At 44.6% G+C, this 20,178-nt stretch overlaps 1 protein-coding gene across 1 annotated transcript; it reads left to right on the forward strand.

Moving 5' to 3' along the window:
- Positions 1–802: 802 nt before the first annotated feature.
- wdhd1 (WD repeat and HMG-box DNA binding protein 1) lies at positions 803–19,881 on the forward strand. Its single transcript, XM_010892354.5, has 26 exons — positions 803–895; positions 1,878–1,961; positions 2,426–2,537; positions 3,584–3,735; positions 5,489–5,600; positions 5,727–5,777; positions 6,051–6,146; positions 6,694–6,786; positions 6,976–7,082; positions 7,226–7,379; positions 7,461–7,653; positions 8,382–8,569; positions 8,674–8,858; positions 9,204–9,445; positions 10,229–10,366; positions 10,440–10,596; positions 11,575–11,689; positions 11,928–12,059; positions 12,322–12,533; positions 13,977–14,077; positions 14,194–14,253; positions 14,857–14,888; positions 15,062–15,238; positions 15,407–15,549; positions 15,645–15,780; positions 19,315–19,881. Exons 2-26 carry the CDS (start codon positions 1,885–1,887, stop codon positions 19,486–19,488), a joined length of 3,339 nt encoding a protein of 1,112 aa, XP_010890656.2. The 5' UTR covers positions 803–895; positions 1,878–1,884; the 3' UTR covers positions 19,489–19,881.
- The last annotated feature ends 297 nt before the right edge of the window (positions 19,882–20,178 follow it).

Here is a 20,178-nt window from a genome sequence, read left to right on the forward strand (position 1 = left end):
TGCTGCAAATAAAAAGAACTAACAATACGAGAAAGGTTGGAATCAGTTTTACGCGTCAGTAATAGAGTAAAAAAAGCAATATGATAACACTTAATTTCATATTGCGTGTTTATTAATCAGTGAACAAGAGCTCGAACCGCTAGCAGGGTACTAAAACGCATCAGAATTCTGTTTGTTTTTAAATTAACGATCTCAGCTAGCTTGCTACAGTAAATTATAAATCGATGTTGCATACAACATGTGCAATAACAAAGTTTTCCTCAAATAACGTTACTACTATATTAAATCAGCAGATAACGATGTTGGGTAGATTTGGTCCGATATATGACCCCATTTACTACTCCGCAGTTAGGGTACCACATTTAGTTAATTAGGTCCTTTTAGTAAACTGTGACTAAAATAGTCATTTGCACAATGTAATAAAGAAATATAAATGTGCACTATATTTAAAGCTCTATTATATCTTGTATTCCCACATCATTAGTAACCTTATACCCATTTTGTACTCTTAAATTAATTGGATTTGTTGGTTAATATTCGGAAAAGTACAGTCATTGTATGCATTATGCTGCACATGTCAAAGGTTACGTATACAATATATAACCATTATAAAACCCTGAAATGCCACTTTTACTATGTTCATATTGTAGCTGGTTTGTAATAGGTCCCATGCAAGATGAATGCCAAAATCCTGCAGTCTAATTTATACGGGTTCTAAGACATGAGCCAGTTTATTTATTGGCATCTTTTTGGCAAGTCGGAAGAACCGGGGGGAGGAGTCGGGGGAGTGGTGATGGTGACGTTCCTGGCGGGAATCCTGAAGCTCTTTGGTTTCTGGTTTTTCACCAGCGCGGGAGTTTCTGCATTCACATAAAGAGGACGTACTGTCAATATTGTAAGTTTGGCATTGCCTTTTCAGTTGGTTAAAATTAAAATATAATTTAAAATAATATATTGAATGAGAGAATGTTTCGGAAACTTTGAATGATTAGTTACATAATCGGAACTAAGTATTTTGCCAACTAAGCCAAAATTAACTATATTATTCTGCCTGACCCCAGCTTGACTAGCTATTTTGCAAGCTAGCAGACCATTGTAATGTTAGTTAGCAACTGTTAGCCACTTTGTTGTGATTGAGTTTGAAAATGAGGACAGCAAGTACATCTACAATGTTGTGATTGAGTTAGAAAATGAGGACAGCAAGTATATCTACAATGTTGTGATTGTTACAAAATGGGAGCAATATATCGTTCTGTGACGCAAGAAATAACATTGAGTACTACTAGTTCCAACGTCTTCGTGACATGCGAGTCAGTAACAATTGTCAATTAAATGGAAATGCACAATAAGACCGCTGTCTCACTGATATAAGCGAAATGTCGTTACTTACAAACAAGTTGCCGGGTGACTAGATGTTTTTGATTCTCAAAGGAAATTACATTGCTCTTGCTACACAGGAACGTTAATGCCTAGGCTAGGGTCAGAACCTTCGCCAGAAATATTGGACCTAATTAAAATGTATATGTTAATGCCTCCTCCTCAATTGACGAGATTGATATTACTGCTATAATTATATCAAGCCATGGGCCCCGTGAATCCTAGCCAATTTCCCCACGCCATCACTTGCCTAGGGGGTAATAATGATTGCAGAATCAGACAGATATCAATGCAATAAATTACGTTACACATCGACGGACAGATGTGTGTGTGTGTGTGTGTGTGTATATATATATATATACACTTTTTATTTTTTACATCAATACAGTTCATATGGTTTAGTGAGTGGCACTCAACTGCTCAAGTCTGTTTGCTCATCATGTACAACATGCCTCTTCATATTTGCCTTTGGTCATTCTCTGACATTGCTGTCATTTCAGTTGAACAATGCCTTGTGAACGAAAGCCTATGCGTTATGGCCACTCAGAAGGACAGACTGATGTTTGCTTCGATGACACTGGAAAGTAAGTATGGTAGTGAACCTGCCCTGTCAGTTAAAAAATTGAAGACAACTGTTTGAATAAGAGGGATAACTTGAATGTTCAAGTACAAAACGCTGTAAAATGTTTTGCCACACAAATTAATTTGTCTTTTTCCAAACAAGCTCTAAAAGAAAACAGTCCGTCCGTTCATGTAAACCTGATTGACATGGCCTCTTTACACTATTATTTAGTCGATATATGAGATCACGAATTATAAATGGTCTTTTTTAGCATTGTCATTATATTCGTTTGAACCTATTTTGCTATGCTTTCATAATTGTTGCACTGCTGTGAGGGAACTGGCAAGTAATGATTCTGTTAAATGGTCAGTACCATGTTTGTAATGTTTATATGACAACATATGACACATTCAAACGTATGCAGAAATTAAAATAATAAATAAATATTGAACAGGTAAAATTGCATCTTGCCTGACTTTTTCTCAGCTTTATAGTCACCTGTGGAAGTGATGGCGACGTGAGGATATGGGAGAGTCTGGATGACGATGATCCCAAGTCCATTAGCGTTGGAGAGAAGGCGTATTCCTGTGCCTTGAAGGTAAGTCTCATACGAGTCTGCCGTTGAAAGAGTTAACCATGTGTTGCAATTAACTTCCTTGATTGGGTTGCCAGGTACCCCTGAGACAGGGCTGTATGTACTGTACCTTAATGTATGATACTTAGAAACTGTATGACTGGAGAGCTGTTAGAGATTATTTTAATAAAACATGCATGCTGTCATAGAATCGGTACCTTGATTGTGTTTATTTATTTTTTATATAACAAATCCCGTTCATATAATGGTACCGACACAAGCATTCTTCACACAATCCCGTGTAAGGGCTTGTGTGTATATATAGGTCTATGGACTTGGATAGGATTTGTGACACAGGCTAGCATTTGGAGATAATGCTGGGAAACTAAACCAAAGCATGGATACCTGTCAATCCTTCTTTGTAGACTAATTACAGGACACGTGTCATTTTATTATTTGGGTGCATTAGTACTGTAATACTCGATCCATCAACATCCAATTTTAGTGATTAGTTGGGTTCAACCAGTTTTTATTTTCTGACATTACATGTTGCATGCTTTGGTGATCTCTGCTCTTTCTACAGTCTATTTTGTTCTCTTGCATTATGTAAGCTTTGGAAAGTAGGAAAAGGCTATTTGGATGGCTGTTTGTTAGCTAGAGAATGGCTCTTAGCGTCGATGGCGTCGTACCTGGTTCCTTCATTGGGGCGCAGGGACAGAGAAGAGTTTTGACTGCGCAGATCGGAGGCCGCGCTACAGGCAGCGGCAGAGTGAAGAGCTCGGGCAGGGATGTAGGGTTTTACCACATTGTTTGTGGCTAGGAGAAGTTGCCTTTGCTGCTACGTAGCCAAGCACCGTGCTGATATGTTGGACACCAGGCACTACTGGAAGCCAGGGGTGTGTGCCATGACAGTAGCATGGGAGAACATGGGAAGGTTGAACACCAGGCGGACAATGGAAATCTGCCCGAGTCGCGTGGGTTTGGTGGCACCTCCAGTAAAGCCCCACCAACAGTGAAGTGTTCGTGTCCTCATGGTTCTGATCTGACTTTTTGTCTGCCCTGTTATACAGAACGGGAAGCTGGTCACAGCCGCCGCCAACAACACAGTGCAGATGCACACGTTCCCTGAGGGTGAACCGGACGGCATCCTCACCCGCTTCACCACCAACGCCACCCATGTGGCCTACAACAGCAGTGGCTCCAGAGTCGCTGCCGGGTCCAGGTACCGTAGATGCCATAGAAATACAGTCAGCGGAATGCAGTTGTTATGCAGGATCGTTCCTACTCGCCTTTAACACTGCCGCCAGGTCAGGGATGTAATTAAGGATTGGTTCTTAATCAGCCAGCCTGGTTAAAAAGAAAAAACGGTTAAATTAAAAAGTGGACCGTTGTTTTAAATGTTGAAAGTGGGCCCTGTGGTAAAAGGTTGGGTCCTGTTGGTGTAGAATATGTCAATGTCTGTTTGGTGGTAAGAATTGATTTGCTATGCAGGTGTATCACGCAAATGAAGGCACAGGCCATATCTATGTATTGATTGGGCCATTTTCACATGATTGATATCGGTTTGTATATTGATTTGGTCAACACAGGCAGCTGAGGCCTGTTGACTGCTATTTGACACCCACACCGCATATTTGAGGAAATGAGTTTCTTCTCTGTTTCCTACCGTGGATCTAACTGATCTAGCCCTGCAATATACTGATGGTCTGATAAAAAGCTAAAGTTGGAACCAAGCCTTCCTTGCTTCACTACTGATTATTTTCACTGCATGATTCTTTAAATAGAAAATCCTACCTTTATGTATTTCACTCACTTTCTATGGGTGTGATTAATTTAATTAAAAAAAGATGGATGTTCTGACATCTGTTCACATAACAGACATACTTCTTGCCCAGACAATTTTCCTGATTGTGTGTCTGCCTGCGTGTCTGCCTGTCTGCGTGTGTCTGCCTGCCTGCCTGTCTGCGTGTGTCTGCCTGCCTGCCTGCGTGTGCCTGCCTGCGTGTGTCTGCCTGCCTGCCTGCGTGTGTCTGCCTGCCTGCCTGCGTGTGCCTGCCTGCGTGTGTCTGCCTGCCTGCCTGCGTGTGTCTGCCTGCCTGCCTGCGTGTGTCTGCCTGCCTGCCTGCCTGCTTGCGTGTGTCTGCCTGCCTGCTTGCGTGTGTCTGCCTGCCTGCCTGCGTGTGTCTGCCTGCGTGTGTCTGCCTGCCTGCCTGCCTGCCTGCGTGTGTCTGCCTGCGTGTGTCTGCCTGCCTGCCTGCGTGTGTCTGCCTGCCTGCCTGCCTGCCTGCCTGCGTGTGTCTGCCTGCCTGCGTGTGTCTGCCTGCCTGCCTGCGTGTGTCTGCCTGCGTGTGTCTGCCTGCGTGTGTCTGCCTGCCTGCGTGCGTGTGTGTGTCTGCCTGCCTGCGTGCGTGTGTGTGTCTGCCTGCCTGCGTGCGTGTGTGTGTCTGCCTGCCTGCGTGCGTGTGTGTGTCTGCCTGCGTGCGTGTGTGTGTCTGCCTGCGTGCGTGTGTGTGTCTGCCTGCGTGCGTGCGTGTCTGCCTGCGTGCGTGTCTGCCTGCGTGCGTGTCTGCCTGCGTGCGTGCGTGTGTCTGCCTGCGTGCGTGCGTGTGTCTGCCTGCGTGCGTGCGTGTGTCTGCCTGCGTGCGTGCGTGTGTCTGCCTGCGTGCGTGCGTGTGTCTGCCTGCGTGCGTGCGTGTGTCTGCCTGCGTGCGTGCGTGTGTCTGCCTGCGTGCGTGTGTCTGCCTGCCTGCCTGCCTGCGTGTGTCTGCCTGCCTGCCTGCATGTGTCTGCCTGCCTGCATGTGTCTGCCTGTCTGCCTGCGTGTGTCTGCCTGTCTGCCTGCGTGTGTGTGTGTCTGCCTGCGTGTGTGTGTGTGTCTGCCTGCGTGTGTGTGTGTGTCTGCCTGTGTGTGCCTGCCTGCCTGCCTGCCTGCCTGCGTGTGTGTCTGCCTGCCTGTGTGTGTGTCCCTCCCCCAGTGACTTCATGGTGAAGGTAGTCGAGGTGTCCGACAGCAGTCAGCAGAAGACACTGCGTGGACACAACGCCCCTGTCCTCAGTGTTACCTTTGACCCCAAAGATGAGTTCCTGGTAGGAATCATTCGCAACTTCACCAAACCATCTGCTACTTTTTTTGTTATTGTTGACTGGGAGTAGACTAGAATGTTTAGTACGGTTAATAACAGACGGCATGTTGGGAATGCCTTCTCATTGCAGGCCTCTGCCAGCTGTGATGGGTCTGTAGTTGTCTGGAAAATTGAGGAACAGGTAACTAATTATCCTTCACCTCAGCTAATCTCCACATCTGTTTTGGTCGTTGTCACTGTGTCTGCTGCCCCAACTAACATCAGATGAAGTGTGCATATGCACAGTCCAATCCCAGACCTTCAGTTTAACCACCTATCCCCACAGTACAAAATATCCTCCTGCAGACTGAATGTCTTCTAAAACCGTCCCCACCCGTCCCCAGTCTGGCAACCTGGCCAATCAGTGATTCCGTTCTTGTGTTTGAGTGATCTGAGAAACATTGTGTTCATTCAGACTCAGGTGATCAGCTGGCCACTGCTGCAGAAGTCCAATGATGTCACCAACTCCAAGTCCTTGTGCCGACTGGCCTGGCAGCCCAGAGTCGCTAAGGTACTAACTCCCTTCCCCCTCCCTTCTGGGCTGACAGGAATTCAGCCTTTCCTCTGAGGTGACTTACAATTGTCTCATGCTCAGTACTTTTCAATTCCTTTTTTAAGGGCAGTCTATCCATTATCTATTCTGGTTAGTCTCATTGCGATTGAATCGTTATATATATATATATATATATATATATATATATATATATATATATATATATATATATATATATATATATATATATATATATATATATATATATATATATATAGTACCCATTTTTATTGAGAGAATGTCAATACTGTGCAAATCTGTCATCAAGGCAAAGGGTCGCTCCTTTGAATAATCTAAATATATTTTGAGATGGTTAACACTTCTTTGGTAACTACATTCCGTATGTTACATTACATATGTGCTATTAGAAAATGAGGACAGCAAATACCATTTGTGTTTTTTCCTTTAATTTGTCACCCATCTGTACGTATCTCCTGATTTACTTAGTGACTGTCCATCTCCTAATGGCAGAAGACCTCTGTGGTGACAGTGTGTTTGTGTCTAGCTCCTGGCCGTTCCAGTGGAGACGACGGTGCAGCTCTACCAGAGAGACTCATGGGCTCTTGTGAGCACGCTCTCTGATGACCTTGGAACCCAGGTAAGGTCCAGGGTCACTGGAGTCATGTTCAGTATGTTTACCAACGTTTTGTTGACTATATGGAGGATGGTCGATGGTGTCAGCGCGTCTTAGACATTTCTGCGGAAAAGAGTGTTTTGTCCGTCTTTGAACGAGACCTTTCTCGCCTCCTCTCGCCATCGTTCTCCAAACGGCCACTCCTTCCGCCAGCCGATCAACGTCGTGGCCTGGTCGCCCTGTGGGAAGTTCCTGGCCACCGGTAGCATTGGGGGTTTGCTGACGGTGTGGGACGTGGAGGGCAAGCTGTGTGTGGACAGGTGAGACAGAGCCATGCTGACACTCTGAGAAGGCAACATTCGCTCCACCGATGCCATTGTAATGTTTCAACCTGACTGACTGTGCTGTCCGTGCTTCGGTTGGAATTATGCAACCCCCCGCCTTCCCCACCCTGACACTCTAGGCAGAAACATGAAAAGGGCTACACTGTATGCGGACTAGCCTGGCATCCTTCAGGCACTCAAATCGCCTACACCGACACAGAGGGCTGTCTGGGATTGCTAGACGGGCTCTCTTCATCCTCCTCTTCCTCCACCATGGCTATTAAGAGCACCAAGGTTAGTCTCCAGTATTCTGGTTATTTGTGAAAGTTAGCTGGCTCCAGTAACTTACTACGGGAGATTTTTATTCTGTTCTAGCCGGCTCCAGAGAGCTACGACGACCTTTTTGATGATAATGACGATGACCGACCCATGGACGAGGGGGTCAGTGAATCCGGCTCACCGGCCAAGAACCTTGTCGCTTTGGACGACGAAGATGATGACGATCTCGTGCCCGCCACTGGGAGAGCAAGGAACAGGAGTGCCTTCCTGGATGACGAGAACTCACTTGGTAAGAAAGCAATGTTTTGTTTTATGTTAGCTGGCACCATCTGGGGATCAGAGAAGTAGTTTAAAATGTCCAAATACCTGTACTTTTCTGCTGCCCTGAATGCTGATCTAAACGTGTTCATGTAGAGAAATTAACGTAATGATGACATGTCTCCTGGTAATAGTTTCACTGACTGGGCCATTGTCATGTCTGCATAGGTCTGGAAACATCAAGAAAAAGCCATTGTCTATAGAATGTTGGAATTAGGTATAAAGGTGACCTTTGTAGTTCCGTAAGGTCTTTGCCATAGAATTTAAAGATGGAATCCACAGGGGAATGTTGGCCCCGTCCACTTTGCAGAAAATGGAGTAGTGTCCAAAAGCTGGTAAACAGTGGGGTAAAACGATGTGGTACACTGATGTCTGAGGAGGGAAAAGGTTTTCACTCATTATTTTATCCTAAATGTCTCCGGCCATTTCAACATTAAGGACTGCTGCTTGTTGGGAAAGTCACTGGGAATAGTTGTTAGATTTCAATCCTGTTGTACAGTGTTGTATCTATACTTTTCCATTCCGTGTTAATGTGTTGAACTTCCAGAGGGATATATAGCTTTTACTGTAGCTACAAAAACCAACGGGTTACTTGGGGTCCCAATTACGTGAGAGTACAAAAACACAATCTTCCTTGAGTGGACGGGGCAAATATAAACTCACTTTTGGAGCTCACGTCCAGTCAAATCCCCCTGACAGACCCAGGCTCCCTCAAGCTTGGGCTGGATAAGCTTGGTAACTATGAAGATGATGCAGGCAGCGCCATAGTTCTCCCAGCAGCCTCGGCGGCTCCGCTCCATCCCGTCTATGAGGGGCCCATGCCCACCCCGCACCAGAAGGCCTTCCAGCCAGGCTCCACCCCGGCACACCTCATGCATCGCTTCATGGTGAGACCCGGCCCAACCACTCATGTTTCGCCTGGAGTTGTCGCTTTCCCCGTTCGTAGACAGTAAGTTTAACCCAGTGGGGTTTTCTGTCCGCCTCCCGACAGATGTGGAACTCGGTGGGCATCGTGCGAGGCTACAACGACGAACGGGACAACGCTGTCGACGTGGAGTTCCATGACACGGCCATCCACCACGCCATGCACCTCACCAACTCCCTGGGCCACACTCTGGCGGACCTCTCCCATGAGGCCGTACTCCTGGCATGTCCCAGCACCGACGAGCTCGCCAGGTAGACCCCGTTTAGCTGACTGCAAGGTTGACGACGGATGTTGACGCCGTTCACGTTCCTGAGTTGATTTGCCTGGGTTTATTTTCCCAATTTGTTGTCAACCAGCTAACAGTGACAATTTGCTGAGTAAGGATTAGACTAGGGGAATCGGTTTTGGAATTCCACTAGTCTATCGTCAGACTGTGAACCGTCTGGGTTGTAGATTCTGTGTTTGATTGTCGATTCTTTGGAGTTTTATTTCCTCTCCCCTCTATCGTTGCCAATGTGGAGCAAAGACACTGACATTGAATACCCAATTCTATTATGTGCTTTCTCTCTATTGGTCCCTCTTTCTCCCCTCCCCAGCAAGCTCCAGTGCCTTCACTTCTCATCTTGGGACACCAACAAGGAGTGGATGGTGGACCTGCCTAAAGGGGAGGATGTGCGGGCGGTGTGTCTGGGCCAGGGCTGGGCAGCGGCCGCCACCAGCGCCCTCATGCTGCGCCTTTTCTCCATCGGGGGGGTGCAGAGGGAACTCTTCAGCCTGCCCGGACCTGTAGTCTGCATGGCCGGCTATGGGGAGCAACTCCTTATCGTCTACCACCGAGGTACGCCCCGCTGTGCGCTCACGTGACTGTTTGTTGTGCTATACTTGTGGGACCCAGAAATCGGTTCCTCTTAACCCTAAACATTACCCTTGCCCTAAACATAACCTAAACCTAAAATGAACCTCAATAACCTATCCTCGGTGACAAACTGTAGCTGTTGGACCTCGGGACTCAGGGAAAATATCCCCACCAAGTGTGGCTAGAGAGAGGTGGGTGCAATGCGCTTAGAGCTCAGAGCAGTCTAACCAAATTACCACCAAAGAAAATTTCTGAATGGGTTTTCTTTTTTCTTCGGTATTAGCCCTTCTGTTTCCTATCCACTAAGATGAAGTTTAATCAGAAGACCATTTATTTAAAAGACGTATCCTAACCCTTAACCTAATCCGTAATGCCTAAACCTAACCTCGGTTTTTACATTATGCCCAATTGTAGGTTTGTCCATGACTATTAAGCCGGAAATCATATTTCTTGTAGTATGGACTGGCCAAAATAAACTTGCGGTGAGCTGTTTTGTTTTGGTTTTAGTATCAGGTCCCCATATTTACCCACAGAACAGGATCACACACGCAAACACAGAGAGAACAAGCATCAGGTGCAAGCCATCAGGTGCAAGCCATCAGGTGCAAGCCATCAGGTGCAAGCCATCAGGTGCAAGCCATCAGGTGCTAAGTATCAGACTAACTTGGAAGAGCAACCACGGGTAACGTAGCACATAGTTGAGGGTGGTGAGTAATATATTCCTTCGCCTGCAAAGCCATGTCTAACCGCTGCTGTTTTTTCCAGGCACGGGGTTTGACGGCGACCAGGCCCTTGGAGTCCAGCTGCTGCTGTTTGGACGCAACAGGCAACAGGTCATCCAGGGGGAGCCCCTCCCCATCTCCCGCCGGTCCCACCTGTCATGGCTGGGCTTCACAGCTGAAGGTGGGTCAGACACTCCCGGCCGTGACACAGTGCTGTAGTGTGATCTGAGTTTTAAACACGTTTTGTTTTCCAGGCACCCCGTGCTTCATCGACTCTGAGGGGGTGGTGCGCCTGCTGAATCGCTCACTGGGAAACACGTGGACGCCCGTGTGTAACACCAGAGACCACTGCAAGGGCAAGTCAGACCACTACTGGGTGGTGGGCGTGCATGAGAACCCCCAGCAGCTCAGGTAGAACGCCCTGCGTGTCATGCGTGTGTGTGTCCCGTGTGTGTGCACGCGTGTGCCCCAACCCCCCCCCCCCCCCCCTGTGTGTCTGTGTGCCCCGTCCCCCCCGTGCGTGCGTGTGTGTCTGTGTGCATGCCCCCCCGTATGTGTATCCCTGTGGGCACGTGTCGTCGTCGTCCCCCCTCGTGCGTGCGTGCGTGCGTGTGTGTGTGTCTGTCTCTTTCGGGGCTCTGTAATTTCTGCGTAGTGGAGATCGTGATCCTGAATCATGGAATCCAAACATAGACATGGTATTCAACAAAGTAATTTATAGTCTTGAAATGTTAAGGCTCATTATCACCGCATGTGGCCTACTCCTGAAAGTGCTGCTAATCTAAAAGAACATTGAGCTTTGCAGGCAGGAGATTGCATTGTTCCTTATTGCTCAGTGGTTGTGTAGCGGTTTGGATCTCTGCGGGTCTTGTCAACTCACTGCATAATGTTACTGTGGTGAGAAGTGTCACAGCGCCCTTCCATTGAATCTACATGAACGGCAGAGTTTCGGTTGAATTTGATTTCGTTATGGTGTGTACAGAAGCTGATGTTCCACACACTAACATTCTGAAGCCGTGTGCGGTGTTCAGGGTGGCAGTTGTGGATGTCTTATTTGGAATCACGCGCCTGTCTGGGTGGAAAAAACAGCTGCCTGTTGTGTTGAAGTGTGAGATTAAAAACAGAATTTTGAAAAATAAAACTGAATTGGCCAAAAAGTTACATCGATTTTAATCGTGCCCTACTGTCTCTCTCTGCCTGTCTCTGTCTTTGTTTTTCTCTCTCTGCCTGTCTCTCTCTCTTTGCCTGTCTCTGTCTTTCTGTTTGTCTATCCTTCTCTCTGTCTCCATTTATTTAATTCACTTTCAATTTGAATGGCTCTGGCTCTGTGGACACCTGCAGTGGGAAGTGAAGAGCACTTCTGTGACTAATGATTTCTCCTTTCTCCAGGTGCATCCCATGTAAAGGCTCCCGGTACCCACCCACGCTTCCCAGGCCTGCTGTGGCTGTCCTGCCCTTCAAACTGCCCCTATGTCAGACCACCACTGAGAAGGGCCAGATGGAGGTCAGTCAGGCTCAGGGGTTTTAATCAGTCCATTCAGTCTTAGACTCTTCCTTCCTGCAGCCTCAAAGTTGATCTGTTGGTTAGCTGGCCATTGCTTAAGCAACAGGCAGCGTTGTGTAGTAGGCCCTGCACATAACCTTTAAATGCCCTCAAATGTCCCGGAGTGGCCATCTGTACATTAAAATGTATGTCAATGGGACAAACCCCACTCTCCGTTTCTCCCTCTTGCTCACTCCAGGAGCAGTACTGGCGCTCGGTTCTCCTCCAGAACCACTTTGGCTTTCTGTCTTCCAGTGGCTACGAGATAGATGAGGAGGCCCAGAGTCGAGCCCAGAAAGAACAGCAGGAGCTGCTGATGAAAATGTTCGCTGTGAGTACTGCAGAAGCCCCTCACAGGCTTGTGGAGCCTGGAAAGGATTATGTGAAATGCTTTCTGTCTGAGTCCTAACATCAATATGGAAGTCATATGCACTGTTGTGCATGCAAGCAAGGCCGAAAAGGTATTGTGGTGGGACTTCTGTGTAGTGATGGATTCAAAAATGAAAATCAACTCTTTAGAGTGTATTGATTTTGAGCCTATTTTCCGCATTATTCTGACATGTTTCATATGTTTCTGGTGTTTTCCTCTGCAGCTGTCCTGTAAACTGGAGCGGGAGTTCCGCTGCGTGGAGCTGGCCGAGCTGATGACCCAGAATGTGGTGACACTGGCCATCCGCTACGCCTCGCGCTCCCGCCGCATGGCCCTGGCCCAGCGCCTCAGCGAACTGGCCCTGGAGAAGGCCAATCAGCTGCAGGGGCCAGAGGAAGAGGAGGAGCCACTCCAGTACACCAGACGGAACACTGGGTGAGAACATCGGTGTTCATTAATGTCGGCTGGAAAACATAAATGCTTATGTTTTCTTACTAGAAATTATACATTGCAAGCATCGTTTTAAAACGGCAACCGATGCATACTCACAGCAAACGTTAATGTTTCTGGCTGTGGAACTTCACATTCAGTAGGGGAAGAAATGTGCAACATGACATTACAATCTGTTCTTATTGAGGGAATTCATGTTGCCACTCTGTTTTTCCCTGGTTTAAAAGATACATACAGCCTTTTGAAAAAGTGCAAACCCTGAAAAGTACTTTTCCTTAAATATTTTGTCTTAAGGATGTTAAATCAATATTGACAGATAATGATAATCTAAGTTAAAATTTCTCTAGAAGATTATACCTTGCAATCGTTTATGAATCAAATATCAACAGAAAGGAATTTCCACAGTACAGAAAAAATTATTACACCATTCTTTTAACTGTCTCAGTCATTGAATTGAATGGCAGAATGTCATTGAATGTCAGAAATGCGTGCCCACCTTTTACAGTACCTTCGTAATTGACATGTTTGAGGACTTTCTTTCATGCATGTCTCTTTCTGACGGTTGCCCTGTGCAGATTTTGTGTGATCTGTAGTGTTGTTTATCATCAATGGCTTTGTAGCCCCTCCCAAACTCAGGCATCAATATTTTATCTGAGGGCCTCAGATAGGTATTTTGTTGTTGGCAAGGTGTTAACACACACCTACTATAGATGTTATTTCTTTATGTACATATACAGCTCCGGAAAAAATCAAGAGACCACTGCACCTTTTTCTTTTCTTTCCAAAAAAGTCGAAAAGGAAGGTATTGAGTGAGGAACAGAAGGGTTAAAATTAAGAGACCACTGCAAATTGAACGCTTCTGTTCCTCACTCACGCTGTACATATGATCAAACCAGACCAGGTATCTACTCTAAGTTACGCTGTAATTATTCTTATTTTAACCTTTTTATGTGGTGGTAAAGCTATGGTTGTAAAAAAACTGTATTTCTGTTGTTTGGTTTCAGATGAAAATGTATTGATTTGTTGAATTGGGTTGCCTTATGGTTGGACTTTTGCTCCAATGTGTCCAAATATAGTAAAACAATAAAACATAGGTTACTCTTGAAATAGATCCTAAGTATGCTATTGTATGCTAACTGCCTTTTTCTGGCCATCATAATCGATTTAGACTTACAAATTAGAGGCAAAAGAATTAACATTTTAACATCCTGTGGTGGCCCTCCAGCCAAATATTTTGGCTACCACTGAGTTAGTGGCTTATCCCAGGTGGGTTGACATTTATTTAACTAGACATGCCGGATAAGATAAGACAAGCAGGATCATTTAGAAAGTGCCTCAAATCTATTGAAGCTGGGATTAAATTCTTTGTAGATCAGCAACTATGTTGGTGTTTGTGATTATATCCGTTTGTTGTTATGGCCCACAAAGGAGCCAGAGACAAACTCAGGACGAAGAGGTGCATGAAGAGGAAGAGGAGGGTCAGGACGAACAGATGGATGAAGGAGATGCAGCAGAGAACAGAAGACAGCGTAAGTCTTTGGAAATTCCTCTCCAATGCCTCTCAACCTCCCTGTCTCCAGCAGTCAAAACAACAATTATTGAAGTAGCTCCGTTTTCAATAAAGATTGTGTTGACTTGTCCATAGGCCTAAATCCCTTCGCTAAAGGGTCTCCTGCATCACCTGACAAACCTTCCCCTAAACCTGGTGAGTTTCACTCTGCTGCTTTAGCATTCAGGTCTCAGTACCCTAGCCTGTTGTCCATAAGCCCCTTAATGCATTCAGAAACAATGTTTTCATTTTGGCAGCTGTTTTAGTTGTGCTTTTAAGCCTTTTATCATCCATTTTTATCTATGTACTATAATTCTGGACAACAGCCCTATTCTAGTTGGATGACCCTTTTTGAATGTGCTCAACATGTCAGAGGCAGCCAAAATATTTTTTTTAGAAAGTTAAAATCTTGAAATGTAACTAATGATTAACATTATCAAACATTAATCTATTAAATGTTAGTGTTTTTTCCAATTAAATATTATTCAACTTCCTCAAACTTCTATAATGTGCATTGTTTTGCGTAGCGACAATTAACTAGACAAATATAGGTGCCAAAATGAAAACCTTTCCATTTGGAACGCTGTTTTATGCTACACAAAGTCTGTCAACAGATTTACATTTTTTAGCTGTCCCCTCAAAATTCCCAGATGCAACCTAATGGAAGTGTTTTTTAACACTAAGAATATACTTGGCAATGGGTGTTACACATTACAATATCATATTGTTAAACATTGGCTTTTGTTTTTTCCTCAACAGTAAATAAAGAGGGACGCGTAAACCCTTTCAAGGTAAGTCACTTATGTTAGCACAGATGCAACCAATATTAAGTGTGACTAAATGTGAGGAAGTCCTTTCTGTTTTTTCCATCACTGGCTATAAAGTGCATATCTCCTGGCTGAATTCCTTATCTGGGACTTTTTATACATGAAACTAAAGTAGTAAATAAAGGTTTTGTTCTCAGGTGAGCGGTGGAACAGGCAGGTCGTCGGCAGGGGGTCAACCCAGGGCAACCAATGTCCTGGACAGCATGACATCATCCAGCAGGAAGCCCACCGTCCTGCTGGGCAGCTCTGTCTCTGCGGGGAAACTGAGTAAAACACCCGTCCTCAAGCCTCTGGCTCCCAGACCCAAGAGCAAGGTACCACACCCTGATCGAAAACAAATTCTGAGTTGTTACTACATACCAGTTGTCTTATTAAATGGTTCTTTAAATCTAAATAAATGGGTTGAGGTGTTGCAGCATTGAAAAGCATGATGTTAAAAATCACTGGGCTGTTGCTGACTAACACACGTTTGTCTTCTCCAGACCCAGTCTACACTGCTGAACATGAGTGCCTCTAAAGCGGCTAACAAGAAACCGGCAGAAGAGCGGGAGCCGGCAGTGGATAGGTTGAAACCGACAGAGGCACTGCCTCCAGCCTCACCCGCAGATAATGTTGAGAACACAAAGTGAGTCATGAGCCCAGTGCAGAATCGCAGTATTCTAATAGAGGATCTTTGCAATAGGCCCTGTGGGTAAAATATCATGTGTTTGTGTGTGTCAGGCCCAAAACTGGTTTCCAGCTCTGGCTGGAGGAGAACAGGAAGTCTATCCTGGCTGATAATCCAGATCTGGAGGAGACTGATGTCATCAAGGAGGCCATGGGTCGCTTCAGGAACCTGTCTGCGGGAGATCGGCTGGTAAGGCACTTGTCTGTGGTGGCCTGCATATTTTCTGTCCACGCAAATGTATAAAACCTGAGAATAATACATGAATTTCTTAACATCCCTGTTGGTTTGAATTTTTCTTTGCCAAGATAATCCATTCATCTGGAATGTAGAGAGGCTGATTAAACGGCATGATCATTACACAGATGCTCCTTGTGCTCAAGACAATAAAAGGCCACTTTACTGACAGTTTGCTTAGTTGTGAACAGAGTGCATCATGGAGGCAGTGGGGTTATGGTGTAGGCAGTCATAGCTGAATGCACAGCGATCATGTGATGAGATTGTTAGTCCTGCTATTAATCCCAGGTTCCAGCATAATAACACAAGGCCCAATGGGCGATATCTGGATTGTGGGAATAAATTGGTGGGAATAACACACATTAGTTAACTGTATGAATATCTTTAAATATAAAGATCTTAAATTGTATGAGACAGTGTCTTGAGTTGACTGAGCTGCTTTCAATCTATTCCAAGCTATGTCAAGCCAAATCTTCCAGGTACTATGCCCAATTCTTCTTCCTATTTACCTTTCAATGATAATATGGGAGGCAGAGGTTTGGGAGTGGTTGACTGATTTTGAATGTGTTATGCAAGTTTGTTTGATGCAGGGCACATTTTGAAGCACTTACCCAACATGCATCTGACCGGCACATCCGGGAACTTTCCCCCTTTTTGGGGGACAACAAATGACACTCGCCATTGACATTTGTGTAAAATAGCTGTACTATCAACGCTAATAGAGAACCGCCAGAATTAAATTAGTATATAAATGAGCCAACATATACTATGTCAAGTCAATATATGTCCACTATCCCTGCCATAGAAAGTTCAAGAGGGACAACCAACCAACCACACAGAAACTCTTCGGCAAAACAAGCCGGCCGGTTTGTCTTTTTTACGCTGTTGTAGTCTACGCTGGATGCTGGTTAGTTTTCCCTCTCAACGGGGCGTGGGGATGAGAGCCTAATCTGGATGACGTATTACCGGTCTAACGTATAGAGGATCAAGCATTTTTGAATGTGGGCTGCTTTTTATGTGCATACATGTAGTTCTAATGTGCAGATACCTGGGGAAACGGTGTGCCTTTATAGTATGTCTTGTGCTAACAGATTTCTGTTGAATATGACCTATGATTAATTTCTATGCGAGTAAATGTTTTCCTTAAATAGAAAAATGGGCTTCATTATGCTGTTAAGCTGCATTTATGTTGTTATGCGTGAATGGTGTAGGAGTAAAGTAATTAAAAAAAATTATGAGAGAATTAATGCTATAGAATAACAATGTTATGAGTAAATGGCAAGCGTTTTTTAAATATGTTCATGTAGTATAGGATGATTGAACATAATATGAACAGAATGTAACGTAGTACAATTTCTTTTGGCCATGAGCTTTAAGTCACAGAAAACTTGGCACAATAAACCTTTTATCTCAGCCGTATCTGTCATGTCAGTATTATTTAGCGGGACACATCCTTTAATCATACAACAAGAAATTACATCCTTGATAAATGAGAGGGATGTCTGAATTTTATTTGTGCTTCTCGCAGTTTGAACAAGAAAACAGTAATTAGAATTGAATGCCCTTTGTGCCATTTTAAGTACAATATACCAAAATGCCCTATGAAAACAATTGCTTTCACTGAGATAAAACATTTAAATGAAACTGCTGATGTATGAAGGAGGTAATGAAGTGTTGATGAGCTGAAGGTTAACTCAAACATCACCTAAAGGGTATTAAGTTTAATTGGCTGCGTTCACCTGAAAGACACTGATCAGTTGCCAAAAAGGCTATTTGTTCAAAATGATTAAACCACCCGGGATCATGAAATTAATGGTGAATCTTAAAAGCCCCCATATTTTATCGGTCCAAAGGAGTTTGTTGCATGTTTTGATGTGTTTAGGCAAACTGCAGTCAGGTATTCTGAGGTCTCTCTCGGCAGTGGACCCCTGGGTCTCTTACAATACAACCACTTACATTGTTGTTGACGATGGCTGGTGCAAGTTGAAAGGGTTGTAGATTGTACATGAAGGTCAGCTTGAACCCGTGTGGCAGTTGAACTATGTGCTTTCTCCACCATTTGGTCATTTTTTATTTTTTTTGCCACAGTCTTCCATCATATTTTATTTTTTGGTCATGTCCAGAGATTACTTGATTGCACCATGTAAGGTAGCATTAGGGTCTCTGGAGATGGGCTTGTAGCCTTCTGATTGTCCAGGCTTGGCTACAATCTCGCCTGACTTCCTTAGACAATTCCCTGGTTTCCTTTCTTTTCTTTATGCTTATTGAGTGGCACAATAAGCATAAAGAAAAGTGGCACAAAAAAGGAGAATGCGTCCTTTTCTTAATTCAGACTGGTTGAATGAGTGATTTTCATATTGCAGGCACCTACAACTCACCACAAATGAGTTCAATTACAGAGTAAAGGAGAATCACCTGCTTAAATCATTTTTATAATAATAGAATACATTAATGGTTAGGTTGCTTTCCATGTTTTAAAGACTGGTGGTGTTTTGGTATTAGTGGCCTATAGTTTTGTTTAACTATTCCATTATGTAAGTTAAAACATATTTATAGTTATATGTAGTAGTATAGTAAAGAATACTACCAGGGCAGTTTTATTTGGTGGTGTTATAAAGCTAAGAGGCTCATAGCCATCAGCCCCCCCATATGTGGCCCTCTGAAACCCCAGCTGAGTCTATACCGCTGTTTGTAACCAGGACTAACTAGTGGCATTTGTACCTGTATTTGCTCGTGGTGAGGACCGGTCCATGACCCTGCACCCACCAAACCACTCAGCAGAAGGGCTGTATGACTCCCCACAGCCTAAAGGAGGAGAGGCTTGATTGGCAAGGAGGCTTGATAGGCCCGTTGCTTGGGAACCCTGTGTGTCTGGAGGTTGTAGGTAATGTGGACATTGCATTGATCTTATGCTAATGATCGCTAAAGTGTTTGTGTGTGTGTGGTCGAATTAGCCCGTGCCTACGGCAGGCGACCGGGGCACACGTAGGGCTTGGCATTCTCCATTCAGCGAGTGCAGGGGAGGTGAAGAATAGGAGTGGGAGGTTGTGAGAGCGTGGAGAGTGGGCTCCGCTTGATGACTCATCATGGCTCCATTTATGTCCACCGCTAAGTCCCCAATGGACCCCTGTGCCCTAGGTGCCCTGTGTAGTGCATTCCAGGGTTGTGTAGGGAATAGGGTGGGATTTCTGACATATATGGGCCTTTTGTCTCTGCCCACGGAGAAGCACAAGGAGAAAAGCCTGCCGGGCTGCTGAATGAGAAGTGGACTTGTCTGTCAATAGTGATTACACATAACAGGATGCAATTTAAAAGTGCATGGCTGCGTCGTGCGTGCGTGCGTGCGTGCAGGCAGGCGTTTGTTGACCCGCTGTTTACGATAAATGTCACATGCCAAATTTGGAATGGAATTGACTTCCAATTTAAGACATGTGAAGAAAAACATTGACAGCGTTCGTATAATACTTCCTAATTTTCTGACTTTCTCAGTCCTGGACAGAGCGTGCAAAGGGAGATGAGGGGGATCTGAAAAAACGAAAGAGAGCAGAAGAGAGCCAGGGAGATGACAACGGACAGAACCATTCCGATGAGAACAGTGCAAAAAAGAAAAAGCCCTTGGACACCTCAGCCAAGCTCTCAGCATTTGCCTTCAGCAAAAATTAAACATGACTACATGTTGAAGTGATTTATGCATTTTGCTCCATGTGTTTTAAAGTTCTGCGTCACCTATTGTATAATGCTTTGCAGATTGGTTCTGTGTATGTTGACATTTAGTATTAGGTTTTATAATATTTTATCAGAATATGACTTCAGTATCAAATGTTTCCTGACCATCTCGTTAGAACAGTTTGGTATGCTTGTGTTACAGCCCTGTCAGTGAATCATTTATTTTTTAGTTTGTTACCAGAGGTTGGTGGCATTTCATAGATCGCATGAAACTGAAATATACGGAGTACTTAAAGCTTTGTCAAATATAGAAGATGAAGAGAGCAACTTAGGAGCATGTGTAAATGTTATCCCATGAATGTCCTTTTCAACATGTTCCTGTTCTTGTAAAAAAATAAATGTTTATTTGCTTTAATAAAATGTATTGAATATTGTTCTTCTAGTTTCTTGTAGCAGCGTTTAATCTTAAGTATATTTTATGGAAACTGATGCCCCCTCCCCTGGGGTACGTTGAGGCTCTATTCTTCTTAATTGAAGGTTATGCCAGTGTTTACACGAAACTCACTCATTACAGCAGTCTTTAGCCACATAACTAAATGGTGTTGATTAGGTTGTAAAACTGTTGACTAATACATGTTTAACACCGAGGTGGGGCCTATGTAACTTCGGAAGGGCCCCCTCGTTAGC

This window comes from Esox lucius, chromosome 15 (assembly GCF_011004845.1).
Source record: "Esox lucius isolate fEsoLuc1 chromosome 15, fEsoLuc1.pri, whole genome shotgun sequence".
Lineage (NCBI taxonomy): Eukaryota > Metazoa > Chordata > Actinopteri > Esociformes > Esocidae > Esox > Esox lucius.

What these genes read in the sequence shown, in the direction of transcription:
- wdhd1 (XM_010892354.5), top strand. Translation starts at nt 1,885, where the DNA reads ATGCCTTGTGAACGAAAGCCTATGCGTTATGGCCACTCAGAAGGACAG. An exon ending in CCTTATCGTCTACCACCGAG is followed by an intron (nt 9,446 to 10,228) that starts GTACGCCCCGCT and finishes TGTTTTTTCCAG; the next exon opens with GCACGGGGTTTGACGGCGAC. An exon ending in GCTGGGCTTCACAGCTGAAG is followed by an intron (nt 10,367 to 10,439) that starts GTGGGTCAGACA and finishes TTTGTTTTCCAG; the next exon opens with GCACCCCGTGCTTCATCGAC.